The 16,515-nt window shown below is 44.5% G+C and overlaps 2 protein-coding genes and 1 non-coding gene across 38 annotated transcripts in view; all 3 read right to left on the reverse strand.

The window, feature by feature from the left end:
• Positions 1-410: 410 nt before the first annotated feature.
• Hax1 (HCLS1 associated protein X-1) lies at positions 411-3,985 on the reverse strand. Of its 3 annotated transcripts, none has more exons than XM_023567421.2 (7): positions 3,818-3,985; positions 2,756-3,015; positions 2,419-2,606; positions 1,729-1,780; positions 1,485-1,591; positions 810-900; positions 411-671 (listed from the first exon to the last, which is right to left on the reverse strand). In XM_023567421.2, exons 2-7 carry the CDS (start codon positions 2,988-2,990, stop codon positions 586-588), a joined length of 759 nt encoding a protein of 252 aa, XP_023423189.1. In that variant the 5' UTR covers positions 2,991-3,015; positions 3,818-3,985; the 3' UTR covers positions 411-585. The 3 variants fall into 3 exon arrangements, with proteins under 3 accessions (XP_023423189.1, XP_063106546.1, XP_003475625.1); XM_063250476.1 differs by lacking the exon at positions 3,818-3,985 and adding an exon at positions 3,542-3,707 and having other exon boundaries at positions 2,864-3,015; XM_003475577.5 differs by lacking the exon at positions 3,818-3,985 and adding an exon at positions 3,542-3,707.
• An 848-nt stretch (positions 3,986-4,833) lies between these two features.
• Positions 4,834-16,515, reverse strand: part of Ubap2l (ubiquitin associated protein 2 like) — a 47,268-nt gene continuing 35,586 nt past the window's right edge. For 8 of the 34 annotated variants that reach the window (XM_063250440.1, XM_063250446.1, XM_013158611.2 and 5 more), the window contains 8 exons: positions 15,517-15,570; positions 14,326-14,407; positions 13,462-13,679; positions 12,882-12,987; positions 7,967-8,034; positions 6,859-7,056; positions 6,415-6,465; positions 4,984-5,592 (listed from right to left, as the gene is read on the reverse strand). In XM_063250440.1, coding sequence (XP_063106510.1) covers positions 5,497-5,592; positions 6,415-6,465; positions 6,859-7,056; positions 7,967-8,034; positions 12,882-12,987; positions 13,462-13,679; positions 14,326-14,407; positions 15,517-15,570 — 873 coding nt within the window. In that variant the 3' untranslated portion in view covers positions 4,984-5,496. Of the gene's footprint in view, positions 4,951-4,983; positions 5,593-6,414; positions 6,466-6,858; positions 7,057-7,966; positions 8,035-10,895; positions 11,287-12,881; positions 12,988-13,461; positions 13,680-14,325; positions 14,408-15,516; positions 15,571-16,515 lie in introns of those variants that run through there. The other 26 variants (XM_063250459.1, XM_063250451.1, XM_063250450.1 and 23 more) reach the window with 11 other exon arrangements.
• LOC111758497 (small nucleolar RNA SNORA58) lies at positions 14,488-14,620 on the reverse strand. The gene has a single exon (XR_002792683.1). It is a non-coding gene; the product is annotated as a small nucleolar RNA SNORA58 (small nucleolar RNA).

Consider the following 16,515-nt stretch of genomic DNA (forward strand, 5'->3'; position numbering starts at 1 on the left):
CTATACTTTCCTAACAGATATGAAAATAAAACAAGTTAAAAAATACTTGCCCAAACTTTTAAAAATTATCTATCTGAACTGCTTCCTCCTATAAATACCCTCCTGGAGGATATGATGTATCCCTTCATAGAAATGTAACTGAAATTATCTCTACTTGTCACCACAATAAGAAAATGGGGGCAAAAGGGGTGGGTCTTGCTATGTAGTTCAGGCAGGCTTCAAACTTACAGTGATCATTCTGCCTCAGCTTCCCAAGCATTTGGATTACAGATGTACACCACAGAAAGTCATTTTCTACTGGTGACTGACCCACCATTTATCAAATCATGTTTTTGAAGTGGAACAAAAAATTAAAGATTGTAAGCCAAGATAGAAAGTGAAATATTCTTAATGAAACCAAGACAAGACTCTTAGCATAAATAAAAGTTTTATTGGTCAGTCTGGGTGAATGACAGACTGATACAACCCCAGTTCCCTGCTCCACACTCCCAAGATCCTGAGATGACAGAAGACACTAACGCTTGTTGATAGAGAGCAAGAAGTGGGATATGGAAACAACCTGAAGGCCTCTGTAGTTTAACAAGGCTACCGGGACCGGAACCAACGTCCTAAGAATAAATCCAAGATAGAAAAGGCATCATCCAGAGCTGGAGGTCTTGGTGATTCTAGATCTAAGGAAAAAAGGCAGACAAACAGCTGGAGTGAAAAAGACCAGGCAGAGGCAGAAGGAAGTGATAACATAAAAGGGCAGAGTTTTGTTTTCCCCCAGGAGTTAAAGAGATGGACTTAGATCTGTACTCTTAACTCACCAGCTCTAGGATCACTGTCTGCTTCCTGACGGGTCACTGTGGTCTCTCGCCGGCCCTCACTGTCCACCACAGTCCGGCGCTCTTCTACAACCTACAAGCAGAAGCCTCGTTTCTAATATCACTAAAGCTGAGTCAGTGGTTTCTTTCATTCTTGTGGGAAATCAAACTCAGAGCTTCACACATGCTAGGTAACACCTACCACTGAGCTATGTTTCTGTCCCTTTTCTACTTTAAATTTTGGGTCTCATTAAGTTGCCCGAGCTGGCCTCAAACATACAGTCCTCCTGCCTCAGCCTGTCTTTGTCTTTTTGAGACAGGGTGTCACTATGCAGTTCAGGCTGGCCTTGAGCTCACTTTATAGCCTAGGCTGGTGTTGAACTTGCAATGATCTTTCTGTCTCAGCCTCCCAAAGTGCTGAGATTACAGGTGTGCACCACCATGCCCAGCTCTCTTTTTTTCTGTACTGAGAATCAAACTCACTACCTCATGCTTGCCAGGCAGGCACTGCGTTGCTGAGCTATATCCCTAGCCCCTCCTTCAGCTTTTTGAGTAGCTAGGATTACAAGTATGTGGCACCATACTTGTAATGGCCAGTTCAGTAGTTTCTTTACGTATGTTCCTCTTTCCAAGATGTTCCCTGGTCATATTATTCTTCACCCCTCTCCCTCAACTCACCCCATCTGGCTTAGTGATCTTGGTCACAGAGATGCTCTTAAAGTAGGACTTGGGCTGGGGCTGTAGAACTGGGCCAAGCCCCTCCTGGGAGACCTGCGAATCAAGGTCTGGAAGGGTAGAGAAAACACAGGAGAGTGGAAGAGAAAAGGAGACATGTAGCATACACTCACTGCAGGGAAAGAGAACAAGTTGAGCTTCAGGAAAACAGAGGGGTGGAATAAATATCCTCTCTGTCTAGACTCACCATTGTCTTCTCTGGCTCTAGGATGAGGAGTCACAGGCCATATATCATCAAACTGTAGAAGAAGCCACAGTAAGTAAAAAAACATCCTCCTCCAAACTGTCCCCAACTTCCAAAACCCCTTTTCTCTGGTGCTCTATTTATTCAATCTTTCCTCCTTCCTAAAATAATACTACCTTGTCTTCCTCAACAATCCTGCCTTACTTATCCAAGAATCATCTAGATCAGTAGTATATGGGTCTTTGTTTTTAAACAAGAAACAGAACTTCAGGGGCTGGAAATTTAGCTCAGCGGCATAAGAACCTGCCTTGCAAGCAGGCAGTCGTGAGTTCGATACCCGGTACTAAAAAAAAACAAAAACAAACAAACAAACAAAAAAAAACAGAACTTCATTTTCCCCAAAGAATATCCTGCAAGAAATTTAATATAGAAGACAGGATGGGGATATAAGTCAGTGGTAGGAGAGGTAGGTGTCTGACATAAACAAGGCTCTGGATTCAATCCCCAGCATAAGAAGAAAAGAAAAAGAGGGAGGGAGGAGGAGGAGAAATAAGAGAAAAGGGAAGGAGAACGAGGGGAGAAGAAGAAAGCATAAATACACTAAGCAGAAATTCCAACTCTAACCTATGAGATTTCACCAAGGACAGAAATCATTACACCTTAGTTTCACTTCGGGCCAAATGGAGTACTCACCCTATCAAAAGGTCTCTGGGACCCCCAGCCTGGTGCTGACTTTGGGGATTCAGTTCCTGGATCACTCTCCAAGACTTCTCTAAAGATCCTGGGCTGCTGACTATCAGGATACTTAAGCATTGAGTCTCGCAGTGTTTGTCCCTCCCGCAGTCTCTCACCAGGTGTCTCTGACTCAGGACCTGGAAGTTCTACAGAAAGGTGGTAGGTGGATGTTGGAGTGGGATTTAAATATCTCTGAAATCATCAGTCTCCTCAAACTTTCCATCCTCTATGACTCCCATTATTTCACCATCAGCCCACATAAACAGTTCTAAGAACCCCAAGAAAACCCACACACCAGGAGGGTGAGAAGGTAAGGTCCAGGCCCCCATCTCGCTGAAGAGGCTGTTGAAATCCCGTACTAGGTCATCAAAGCCAAAGTGATCTTGGAAATGCATCCCTCCACCTGGGCTGAAGCTGAAGCCAAAGCCAAATTCCTCAGGAGGCTGGGGACCATCAAACCTCCGACTCCCCCGGCTCCATGTGGTTCCTTCTTCTTCCTCCTCATCATCCTCATCTTCATCTCGAGTCATCCCTCCAAAAAAGGGATCTCTGTGGCTGAAGGTGGAGGCAGGTAAACCACCAAAACTTCAGCACTACTGAAGGCAGAATATCAATTCTAGTATAGCAAAATGGGGGCAAGAGCAGAGTTCTGGAAAGCTGGGGAAACTTTTGGAGGATTGGTTGCCAAATGAAAACATTAACAGCTGACAGATTTTTCCGTTTCTCGTTTTTGTTTTTCAGTCCTCACCTGCACTCTTCCCAAAGGCCGCCTATGGTTGCGTCTCCTCTGGTGTACCCAGCCCCGCCCCTCTCCCAAAGTCCAGCTCATTGGCCCACCGTCCTCCTTCCCAAAACAGCATTGTGTTCCCACCCAGGTCCCTGTTGCATCACCCCAGGATGGATAAAAGCTTAGGGTACTGTTTGTCCTTAACGACCATCTTGGTTACTGTCGCTGGGAGCTAGCCCAATGTAATGACTTTTATCTTCTCCGCAAGAGTAGGAGAAGGAAGTGTTTCCAAAAATAGGGTGAATCAGCCAAGCTCCTCCCAAAATTCCCAATCCAACCTAGATCTATTCTCACCTCCGAGGTCTAGAAAAGCCGAAAAAGCCCCGGAAAAGGTCAAACAGACTCATTCCGTATTGGGACTCGAACCTTTGAAACCCTCCAGCGGCCCATCCACACAAAACAGCCAGTTATGAGCTGTCGGAAATTGAGTGACGCGTCAGCCCACGCTGCCGAAAAGCAAGCCTGCGACGACGCGGCACTGTCGTAAAACCACTGAGAGATGGAAGAGGAATGCAGGGAAAGCGGCAGGATGGTGCTTCTCTAAATGGAAAGGGTGTATCTTTACCGCACCTTTTAGCTTTCTGTGAAAGGGTGGGCGTTCCAAATTCTCATTTTCCAGTTACAGCCTCCCAGCTGGGTCGATCCTCCTTCCCGCTTGCCTGCCGGGCCCTCGACGTTGTGGAGTGTTCGCGCCGTGGTCCCCGTGGCCGCCAGAGGGCAGGACAATCGCACTCGTGAACGTGCGGCGACCACCCTCACCCAGCGGCCCCCTCCTGCCAGTGTTTCTAGACGGACCTGGATGTCATGTAACTGGACAGGCAGTTTACCAAACACTTCAAATACTGAACATCTCAGCCCTGAATAAAGGTCATGAGGAGGCATGCAATTCATCTCTCCACAGCTACAAGGGAATTACACACTTCCTATAGAGCCTCTGTAGACCAGCAAGATAAAAGAATTCGTAGCCCAGCTAGGGAAGAAAAGCTAGTGAAACACCCAGAAGAGGAACGAGGAATTTAGGGCAGTAAGAACCCTTTCCAGCCTGGCACCGTGGCTTGAACCTTATGTAGTCCCAAATACTTCGGGGCAACAGGAGACCCATCTCTTAAAGGTGGAGGCCCGGGGAGTGGGTGAGTGCCCCTGGGTTTGACCCCCAGTGCTGGGGAAAACATTAATAAATCAGGTTTTATATCGTTTTGAAGCCTCTGTCTCTACATGCGTCCCCACCCAGCTCTTAGCTACACTCCTTTTCAAGGGACAGGGTATTACTAGGCCACAGAGAAGAACGCAGAAAATGAAAAGTGCTTGGGAGTTGGCTCCTAAAGAAGGGGCCCCAAGCCAATGGCAAATTTTACCCTCAGCCTCCTTTTGGGGTTTTATTTGCCTGGAACTGCCTTAAATCATGCTTAGATTTCATAAAGCTGTTTCTTTGAGTTTCAGTTTCTCAACCTGTCTTTCCACCCACTCTATTCTTCCACCACACTGCTTGAGACCTGCTGCTACTGAGGGAAATGCAGATTTGTAGTGGGTCTTTCCAGTCACAGAACCCTCTCAAGGGCAAAATACTAGCACATTAAGGTCAGAAGTTCTTAAAGGGCAAAGATTTCATTTTATTCCACTGCTTCCGAAGCCTGCAAGGGGAAGCCCAGTTGGTACGGGAATACTTATTCACCAAGCTGCTCATCGACGAGACTGAGGATATCCTAGACGGAGCAAGAATGGGCAGAGGCTGAAGGTAGAGGTTTTCTTTTTATATATACAAGACACATTAATCCATTAAATTTGAGGACACAGTACAAAAAAAAAAAAAAACACTTCAACTAATTCATCTGACAATGCTTTTCATATTCATGACGCTTTTTGTTGTTGCTTTGTTTTCCTAATAATAAAGGAGGAGACAGGGCTGTTGGGCTGATATATATTTGGGGGGTCCCCCCTCCCACCTCACCCATACACCACCAGGGTGAACAGGAAGAAGTGAAGGAAGGGCAGGGCCCACAGCAAAGTTTCATAATCTTGAATGCGAGGGGTAGGACAAAGAAGGGAGGGGAGGAGAAAATACAAATCCTATAATACATACAAGGTGGGGATGGTATGGGAATGGGACAGATGTGAAGCTGAGGCATGGGGTGGGCCACTGGGGTGGGGGCTGCACAACCCCCAACATTCCTCTCTTTGATGATGTTTCCATACTTTCCAGGCTGAGAAGCCCTCTCAGAAGATGGGACCGGGAGAAGAGGGTCAGGGCCTCAATTGGCCCCCCAGCTGTAGCTGTTGTAGGCAGACTTGTTGGTCTGGGGCTTCTGCGGGATGGAGCTGGTCTGGCTACGTTGCCCGCTGCCCGTCTGGAGGGAAATGGAGGATGATGGGGAGGAAAAAGGTGTCTAGTTAGTGGGACAAATCTGTAACATCTTCAGATGGAAATGTGCAAACTGTCTTGCTTGCCCATTACCTTTACACAGAACACACTATGATGCTTACTCTTCAACTATGCATAAGACAATTTAGTTTCCACAGCTGGCAGAGCTTTTCTCTTATAAAACTACAATGCATTTTTGACATTTCAATAGGGAAAAGATGAAAACAGGACCTTTAAAAATAAAAGTCAGTTCTACTCATTTTTAATGTCATTTTCTCTAACTCCCACCCAGTCCAAAAGAGGGAAGGGGATTACTATGAAAATCATCACCTCTTGGAGATAAGTGATCCTAATTCCATTTTCACTGACCTCCTTTAGGTCCCTCAATTTGGAAAGCTGTCTTTGAGAGCAAGGAAGCCTTTATTCTAGCTCTTCAGGCAGCTGCAATGGAGCTCTCCAGAGGTGATGCACTGCCCCACGATCTACCCACCACCAAGTGTCATATAGGTGAGCCCACTGTCAACAAGATGGGAGAGACCAACTAGGACCCCAGGCTCTAGATACTGTCCAGAATCTTTCCCTTCTCATACCAAGTGTTTTCCAGGGTTGACACAGGGTACAAAGATAAAGAGGGTGTTGAGGAGGGGAGGAAAAAAGGATGGGGAGGCCAGAGAGCTTAGCAAGGTGTTTGTTATGTTTGTGTATCCCGATTTGTGACCGCGCAGTCTTTTCCAAGTTCCCTGAGGCTGTGGAAGTGAAATGGGGACTGAAAAGGAGTGGATTCAAGTATAGCATTCAGTTTCATTACCTGCTCCTCCTGCTGGTGCTGGCAACAGAGAATCATCTGCAAATATGGTAGCTGAGGCAGAACCAGGATATATGGAAAATAAAGGGACAAACTTTGACAATAGAACTCCACCATTAAAAGGGAAAGCTATGTCAGGGAAAGGGGAAGGCTGGGAGAGGTTAAGAGGGAAGGTGTGACCCAGGTCTGATGGGATGAGGAAAGCTATGCCACGGGAGGTGGTGGAGAAGAAAGGCACCCCCAAAAAGGATTTTAATCTGGCTCCTCTCACATTTCCTTTGGCCGGCCGCTCGTGTTATGTGCGCTTGTGTATGTGCTGTGTGCCCCTGGCTGGTGTTGGGGAGGAATGGGTGAGGGTGGTGGTGAGGAAGGGGAAGAAAAGGAAAGGGGAAGCAGTTTCAGGGGACACGAAGAGGAAGGGAAAGGAGAGAGGGGTAGGACTATTACCTGGCCATCCTGCTGCAGATGATGGTGAAGGATCTGGGAGTGCGGCTGCTGATGGGGGGTCAGAATGTGCATAAAGGGGGCAGGTGGATAGGCAGCAGCTGTGGCCGGATTGATGGGCCCCCCACTTCCTAGGGCTGAAGGCAAGTTGAAGGAGGCAGCCGGAGTACCGGAATGAAAACCTTGTTTCTCAAAGGACTGCTATCCAGGACAGGAGGAGAGAGAGTACAAGGGGTCAGCAAAGGCTCCTGGGAGCTTCTGAGACTGAGTCCCCCACCCTCAGGAAGGAGCTTGGTAAGGACAATGCACCCAATGTCAGATATTTGAATCTCAGCCCTGTTCATATTCTTTAATAATCCTAGGCAAATGATTCAGTCTGACAACCTCGGTTTCCGCATCCATAAATATGGATGCTACTATTTCTGTTTTAAGGTTCAAGCCACAGATTGAATATACAAATGTTCTGTAACCTGATGTTGTAATATAAACATAGGAAAATGTGCTGACTAGTCTTGACATCCACACCCCTGAAGTAGGGTGGATATTATAAGCCTTGGATAGTTTAAAAAAAAAAAAATTGCACACATATTTGAGGTACCTTGAATATTCAAGGTCTTGGCTATCAGGTTCGCCCCCAGGTCCCCTGAAACCATAGCAAACTTTATGCTGATAAGGAATAAAAGCACAAAAACACAAAGACTTGTGGGGAACAGTAACATACCTTTTGGGGTACTCGGTTGTTTGTTTGCCCATTCCCTCTCTTTTGTTACAGATTTATTAAGAATGGAATGAGCTAGCTTCCCTTCATCCCTGTTTCTGTTCTCTTAGAAATGTTACAAAGGTTATGAGTGGGTAAAAGGATAAGGACAGCCACACAGTAAATCATATCACAACAGCTGGCCACACCTCACCTTCCTATTACAATTCTCCTGCTTCTAGGAGGGCTAAATTTAAATTCCTGGAAAAACTAAAGCTAGACTGTTCATTTAGAAAGAGAAGATGGGTCTAACAGCTTTCCTAGAGTTGTTCTTGCCCAATGTCTTCTATCATTGCAGCTCTACCTCCTCTATGTCCCGTCTTTTTCTACTTTCACCTACAGCCAGGCACCTACCTGGGTTTTGGAGTACACAGAACCCGAGATATCTGGCACGCCCGTGTTACTGGAGGTGACTGATACACCTGGGGGAGGAGGAAACAGACAGGAGGATTAGCTCAGCTAGCTGCCTTGCCTCCTTCCTGGAAATCGAGGTCTGCAGCCTTTCTAGCTATAGCACTGCAAGGGAATTTTGGTCTGTTTTCCACCTTCAGGTCAATCCTTAGAGATAAGAATTCATGACAAAGGCTCCTTAAGGGTTCTTTGGTCCTTTCCAGGTATATACAGAATATCTGTGTGAGACTGAGCAAAGCTGTTTGAGGCAAGGGGATATAACCAATCCTTACCAGCATATGGGACTTCAAAGCACATCCAAAGTCAAACAATGTAATAATTTTTAATGTAAACTTTTAGTAACTATTTCAAGTTAATCTACCCGAACTTTACTTAGTTCTCCTTAAGATTTGAGTAGTCTAGCTCTTTCTGTTCCCTTAGAGACTTTGGGCTCAAAACCCATACCTCACAGCATAACCTGAGTCCTAAGGAGCAGGCCCATTTATTCCTCAAGAACTTTTCCATTCTCAGAGCCTCAGCTCACACAGTCGTTTTGGAGCTTCTAGTCTAGTGATGGCAAACTTTATTTAGAGCTTTCAAAAGTGACACAAACAATCCACTGTGGCACATATGCCATACATTCACCACTGTTCTGGGACATGTCTTTAGCATGTGAAGGCTGGCACAAGGATGAATTTCCATCTACACACACTAAATGCAGTACAGGGGAGGGGAAGGAAGGAGGCGTAAGGGCAGGCTATTTCCTATAGCCTATGTCAAGACACAAAAGTCTAATGTAATTTTTAGTTTACAAACTCATAAAATAAAAGCTCTAGTCAGACCATACCCCAACTTGCATGTTTCTTGTTAAAGACAAGAAAATAGGAACCTTCTATGCTGTCAGCTCTTCCTCTTAAAGAGACACACTCCTGCCCCTGCTAAGGAGCACTCTGATGGTGAAGTTCTAAGTAATACATATTACAGTGACCAATGACTCCTTCTTCATTCATCTACAACTCAACAGCAGTGCCACTCCAAATTCTAGAACCCAGATCCTCCCAACCAATGGCTACAACAAAAATAGGATTCCTAAGTTAAGCCCACATTAGTCATTTTAGATCTTCACAAAGGAAGTAGAACCTTAACTTGGAAAACTCTCCCACATCGTAAGTTCAGACAGTTCCAGGGAGGAGCAAATGCCAACTAGAAAAAAAAAAAAAATAATAATCAAGGGGCTGGGGATTTAGCTCAGCGGCATAAGCACCTGCCTTGCAAGCAGGCAGTCGTGAGTTCGATCCCTGGTACCGATAAAAATGAAAAAGACAAAAAAAAAAAAAAAAAGGAAAAAAAAAAAAATAATCAAGAGAAAATACTTCCACATCTCCAAGTTCTCAACTATACACTTTGAAGGCACTGAAATAAAAGGGTATGACACAAGAATTTAAGGAGCTGAGGTTGGGGGTGGGGGGTACATTTCCCCTTCCCTTTTCAAAACCCACTGCCCTTGCAGCAAAATACGGGTAGTAGACTTCACTGTAAGAATAATTCAATTATGGAAAAGGCGAAAGCAAATAAGGATGTGTGTGTGGAAGGTTGAGTGAAGATGGAATAACCAGGATATAAATAGAACACTTTAAAAATAAAGAGATAATAATTTATCTTTTCTAAGGCTCACACAGGTCACTCTACGCAAAATAAGCATTAGGTTACCTATGGAGGATGATAGAAATCATTAACTGGATATCCAAGCTGGATGGCAGGGAGAAAAGAGTTCTAATATGCCCTTACCTGTTTTGTTTTGTTTTTTTCCTTTCTAGAAGTAGAGCTAGCTAAAAATCAGCTTCTATCTCAGAGACCCTGATATTAGATATGGGACTGAAAGAACTAGAAACACAGCAGGACAAGACAACACTATGTAATGGTCCTAACAGCCTCAGTATAAACATTAAAAACCTAGAAAACCATGGATATTGGTTTCCCCACTCTTCACTACAATTACTAGAAAGATCCTCAGAATAAAGTTCCCTTGCTTTCCTCCTAACAGCAACATGTCCTGCCTGCTCCCCTCTTCAACATACCAACACAATGTGGATGGTAGGGAGAAACAAGAACCATCTCAGCACAGCTGCCCCTGGGAAAATTGGTCACACACCACAGAATAAAGTTATTCCGTTAGGGCTAGGGACAAATACAAGGAAAGCTGATTATTATCGTTTTCCAAGGGTGATGCCCTCACTGTCCAAGTTAACTCTATAGAAAAAGGACAATAGTGTACTAGTTCATGGGCTGAGTCGGGCTTACAGTCCAAAGTCAGGAAGTCTGACCAAACTTCCCACACATCCTTATCTATACCCACAAGTGCACATCGCCTCATCATCCACAATCTCTGAGAAGCCATAGGAAGACTAAGAACAACATTAGGCTAGAAGTTTCCAGAGTCTGAGTCATCAACAAGCTGATACAAATGACTAGCAGAGCTTAATCAGTCAGTGGGCCTTTGGGAATCAAATGTGGGAAGCCTTGGAAGATATTTCCCTAACAACAGCTTTTAACACCATCTCTTCTGCCTTCACTGTGACATGACATGCTATACTTTTTGGTTTTTCCCTTCTGTTTATGCCAAAGGCAAGGGGCAAGATCTAAATGGAAAAGTAAAGAAAGATAAGCATGGGGAATCAGGGATATTCTACAAATAGCTTTCTTTACCAACCAACCCATAGGGTGGAAACTGAGGTCATTTCCCTTCCCCCCACCTGAAAACAACCACACTGTAAAGTTAATGGTTCTTTGGCTATGCTGGGGTTTGATTGAAAAGGCCACCCTCCACCCTTCATTCTCAACACAACATTGGCTCCTAGTGTCCAGAAAGACATGCACGGAAAGAACGCCAGAGTTAGCTAAAGAAATACCACAGTTTATTGAAGACTACAAATATTTTTGTTACAAGTTGAAACTACATGCCTTCCAGAAATCAAAAGCAACAGCAGGTGTGTGCATTGATGCTTCGGAGGTGCTGCACCGCTTGAACTCGAAATGGATAAGACAGGGTCTGACACATGGGGGAGAGGGAAATGGGGAAGGGCAAGCCCAGAAGGTATCCACCAACTCATTTCCCCAAGCCACGCAGGCATGGCCTCAGCTCAGCAGGCTCTCCTCAGTGGTCTGGTTTCTGAAACAAGACTTCAGTGCAAATTTATACACACACACAAAACATAGCCCCCAGCCTGGGCCAAATTAGCTCTCAGCCGTCCAGAAATGCTTGTAAGGGGGTGGATATTTTCTTCCTAAAAGGAATCAAATACATAAAAATAAATGAATTTAGAGGTTGATGAGTAATGGAATGACAAGAGTCCTCTGTGGGGTAGGAACTGGGGGTTCTCAAAGGGCTGTTTCAAAAGGGTTCTGAAATCTTACGGGAAGTGAGAAGCTAGGGCCTCCAGAAACAAATATGCCAACTCTCCTATTAGCCACCTACTTCATATTCTCATACCCGGGCAAGATAAGACAAGACATAATCTTCATGCTTTCAGAATGGGGCCACTCCAAGTTCAGTTCATAATCCTTCCCCACCAAGGATCACGACAGACTTTGGTCAGTGAGAACCATAGGAGCCTAGTTATTAAGTCTCCATGAGGCTTCTCAGGATTTTTAAGTTTAAATTATGACCCACTCTTATGCTGTATAGCACAGTTCAAAGCTTCATTTGGCTGTTAATTCCTAGACCTACTGCCTTTTGTGCTTAGCTTAGATAGTTACCCAATTATTTTTTATTTTTATTTTTTTGGTACTTTTTTTGGTACTATTTTGGAATAGAACTCACAACCTTGAGCTTGCCAGGTAGGCACTTAAACTGCTAAGCTAAATCCTCAGCCCAGCAGTTACCCAATTATTAAAACCCTAGTAATTTACCCCCTGGAGTCCATACAAGGGTGAAGAATACCAATGTTGCTTCATCCAAATCACCACTAAACTAAGTTGAGAGCTTTGAAGGACAATTCTTAACCCCAATCTCTTAGCAACTGCAGCAACCTTCTTCCCTATGAAAGTCACTGAAAAAAGAATTTATTCAATGATGACTCCTTACTCCCTCCATAAGTGGAACATAGATGTCAGGCATGGAAGGAAGGGATTAGGCTAAGTATCTTTTGGGTCAGTATAAAACCAAAAGATTCCTAGACTTCCCTGCCTGCTATCAGGTGTTCAATGGACCATGCATGAAGCCCAGTCATACAAATGAAGGAACCGTGAGATCCAACTCTCCCAGACCAATTCTTACTCTACTGGGGAGTCAAGATGCTTACTCCTTTCTCTCCATATCTTAGGTCTTCCAGCTAAGGAATAAAACTAAGAGACTGAAGCCAAACCTACCAGAGTCTGCCAGCTAGGAAAGCACTTACCTTCCTGTTCTATGAAATGTCTTCTTCTGTACTATCAGTGACACCTGCCTCCACTGATATCTCAGCAAAATCTTGGAGCCCTGCCCTACTTTTCACCCGAAGTTCAGGCCAGATGACATATCTCTCTCTCTCTTTTTTTTTTTGTCTTTTTCCTTTTTATGGGTACCAGGGATTGAACTCACAACTGCCTGCTTGCAAGGCAGGTGCTTAAGCCACTGAGCTAAATCCCCAGCCCCTCAGATGACATATCTTAATGGCCAATATATACGTCGAGCATTCCTGTCCTGAGAAGCAGACACATGTATTAGTGCCGAGTTCTTCTGCTGGTGCTGCTCCAGGCACTTAAGTTTAGTTAAGCCTTAATAATCATGTTTGAGCAGCATACTCTTGGCCAACCCAATTCGCAAGCACCAAGTCTTTCTCCCTGAAACTCATTCAGTAACATCCCAGAGACCACTAAACCAGGGCCATAAGGAGCTTACCAGTGTTGTATCCATGAGAACCATATCCACTCGGCTGTTGGAAAGGGGTGGCCGATGCATTCACACTGACATTCACACCATGCTGCTTGGAAGAGGTAGGAGCCACCTGAAGAGCGAAAAGGCCAGAACTGCAGTGAAATGTGACATTCACTGTAGGACACCAGATCAGTCCTACTCCAGAGTCTGGGCATTCAGATGTCTACCTAGCCTCATGTAGGCAGGCCACAGTTTTCAATACACAGTGAAATGCGATTCTTACTAAAGTTTTCAGAATCTAGCTGTAAGGGTAAGAGGTAGTTTAGAGAAAGGGAACAAGGGCATTGGAAGCAGGAATCAATGATGGTCTGAGAGAAGCAAAGCTATATGGCATCACATTTTATCACAGACTAATTCTAAAATAGCTAATCCCTATTCTAATTCCACCAATTCCAGATCTACTCCCCTTTTTCAAGGGCAGAAACAGGCCCAAGGTAGAACTGTTCCTCCTTACTTATTAAAAAAGAATCACATGGTTCTGACAGCTAGAGAGTGGCCAAGGCTAGGATTCTTCACCACAAAGGGACCAAGGCCAGGTACTCACAGGGAACACAGCAGGCCCATACTGGAAGGTGCTTGGGAGCCCCGGAACCCCTGTGTAGTATGGCAGGCTGGTATAACTGTAGCCAGGAGGCAGCGCCGGGTTCAGGAATGTCTGCTGCGTGGTGTGGTGAGTCTGCGTCTGGTTCTGTTGGGGTTGGGCCAAGGTTGTGGCCGGAGCTGGGGAGGAGGCATCCCCACGGCCAAACTTTGTGAGGTCACCTGTGACAGGAAAGGCTAAATGTACCTGTTTCTTCTACCCCCAACACCAATGCAGAATTACCTTCTCTAGTTTCACATGATTCCAAGAGGTCCCATTAAGGACTTTTAAAGTTGCATTCCTTGAACTACACTTCTTTGCAGCTATGCTAGTCAAGCCTAATGTTGAGCAACTGTACAATGCTGTGGCAGGAGTGGCTCCCAGAACAATCTGCTGTACAATTTCCCTGCCCACTTTGTTTTCTTTCCTTTCCAACCCTGTTTCCTCCTTGCTCCTCCCATGGGGAATACTCTAGGCTAGACTTGAGAACCAAGTTCTACCTAACATGATCTGGAGTTGCTGCAGATGAAGCATCATGGCCCAGCCATGTGCTTATTAGCATTTGAGGGCCCTACGTTCAATGCCCAGCACAACAAAATAATTAAATGTTTCATCTAGAAATCACCAGTAGACAATAAAAAGTGGGATTTAGAGGAAAAAGCTGTCACATGTCCATCTTTGGCCTGATAAAGACTAAACCAACTTGCATTTTCTATATCCATCCAAACTTCTACAGTGAAATCTTAATTACAGTGAGAACCAGGTCATTTTTTGCTACTAATCTGGTTTCTGCCAATAATTCTTCTATTTAGCCCAACCCAGACCTACCGGAATAAGGGTTGCTGGCCAGGCTACCATCCCTCCCAGTCAGTGGAGTGGTGGGTGTGGGAAACGGGATACTGTAATAATCCTAGGGTGAAGACATAAGAGAGCAGAGAGTCACTCACTGCCATTCTTCCCAGCATGAGGACCACAGGGTGACCAGCAGGAGAATGTTGGAGCCCTGTGTTTCATCCAGCCACTGATTCAGCTGGTTAGAGCTGGCAGAACTCCACATCACTCTGGCATACACTGTCCCCCTTGGCTGACCATGAAGGGTCAGGCAAGGTCTACATATATGCAAATAAGAGAATGTTTTAAGGCCCACATTTTCAACACTCTACACAGCAACCCTATCAGTCTACATCAAGCTTATTTTTAGAAAACATAACTTTCTCAAGTTTCTGAAACACACAGAAAGCATCTTGAGACCTTCACAAGTACTCTCTGGCTTTAAGAGATGAGATTACAATGTGTTTACAGTTATCAAAGATATAACATTGCTGGAGGCACAGATCAATGGTAGAATATTTGCTTAGTGTGCTCAAGGCCCTGGGAGATCCCTTGCATACAAACAAAAAATACAAAATACACATGCCTCTAGTTGCAGCTATCTGGAATGTGGGGTGGAGGCAGAAGAAGGGTCACTTAAACTCACAAGTTCAGGGCCAGTCTGGGCAAGAGTGAAACCCCACCCTCTCTAAAAGGGACGGGGAAGAGCATGTGATATGTCATTCAGTGGTAGAGCATTTGCCTAGCAAGCGTGGAACCATGGGTTTGACCTCCAGCACTACCATAAAAAGATAAAGAGGAAATTGACATTGGTAGTCTATTTGGCTTGGGAGGATAACTCCATAGTAATATCTGCTTAGAATATATAGGGGTTTCAGGCTTCAATTCCCAGCACCAAGTCCCTCCATTCTAATATATGTTAAATCAAAGTATATGTATAAAGGAATGGGCTGAAAAATACTTACATCTCTGACTTATCAACTGCACATTTAAGATAACATTCCCAACATTAAGATCTCTTTTGCCAGGCAGTAATTCTAGCACTCGGGAGGCTAAGTCATGAGGATCACCAGAGTTGAGGTCAATCTGGGCTACATAACGGAGTTCAAGGCCAGTCTGCACTACAAAGTGTGACCCTGTCTAAAAATAAAAATCTTTCTTTTCCAAAGCTCTATTCCACATACTCACCAATGGAAACCTTGTCTGAAGCATTTGCAAGTCATCATAACCATACACTTGTGGCTGAAAAATATAGACATGTAACAATATTAATTGGAACCAGTCAGGATGATAGGAAAACAAGGAGCTTAACTACAGGTAGGGTAATTCAATAGCATATTCACCCTCATTCTTAAACCTGAACAGATCTTTTCAGTTTTCTTTAACAGGAGAAAAGTGAAGTAGAAAAAGTTAAATAACTGATGAAAGGTCTGGGAACTTTACTTAGGTTACACACTACTGATTCAACTAGGCTGGCCTTTGGGCTGTAGCAGCAAAACAGACATAAGTACAAAGAATAGCTGGGCTTTACTCTCTACACAACCAGCTGTCTGTTTCTTATAGATCTTAAAATCTGGCTAAAAATGTAACTCCCCCAAGAAAGAAGGATTCACATTTAATTCTTATTTTCTCTGATTTCTAGATACCAGCATGTTACTGTTTAACAGAATGATAAAGGACGGATAGCCAGGTGTGGTGGCACATGTCTATAATCCCAGCACTTGGGAAGCTGAGGCAGAGAGATCACCTTGAATTCAAGGCCAGTTTGGGTTATACTAACTAGCTCAGCATGAACTACACAGTGATACCCTATCTCAAAAAAACAAAAACACGAAACAAAAAAACGATGGACAGAAGAGGGTAAGAGGCTGGATCTCTTGCAAGAAGAGAAGTGATTCAAGGGAAGAAGAGTGATTGGCAAGAAGGGGGGAAAGGGAAATGAGTAAAGATATGCCTTGTAGAGGGACCTAATAATCTCAATGAATATAAACTTTTTGGGCATAATACTAGCTAAGATTATTATCAACAAGAATGAAAATCGAGCCAGGCATGGGGATCCACACCTATATCCCAGTACTCAGGAGGCTGAGGGAGGCATCACTGCAAGTTTACAACCAGCTTGAGCTACAAAGTAAGCTCCAGGCCAGCCTTAACTGCATAGCAAGACCCTCAGGAAAAAAAAAAAAA

This window comes from Cavia porcellus, unplaced genomic scaffold (assembly GCF_034190915.1).
Source record: "Cavia porcellus strain 051 isolate PalLab524CR breed Dunkin Hartley unplaced genomic scaffold, mCavPor4.1 scaffold_6, whole genome shotgun sequence".
Classification (NCBI taxonomy): Eukaryota; Metazoa; Chordata; class Mammalia; order Rodentia; family Caviidae; genus Cavia; species Cavia porcellus.

Bases quoted from the DNA above. Each gene is read 5' to 3' on its own strand.
- Hax1 (XM_003475577.5), bottom strand. From the start codon at position 3,594: ATGAGTCTGTTTGACCTTTTCCGGGGCTTTTTCGGCTTTTCTAGACCT. The intron at 1,592-1,728 runs GTGAGTCTAGAC...CTACCCTTCCAG, and splicing joins TAGAGCCAGAGAAGACAATG to ACCTTGATTCGCAGGTCTCC. The intron at 672-809 runs GTGAGTTAAGAG...TTTTTTCCTTAG, and splicing joins AGACAGTGATCCTAGAGCTG to ATCTAGAATCACCAAGACCT.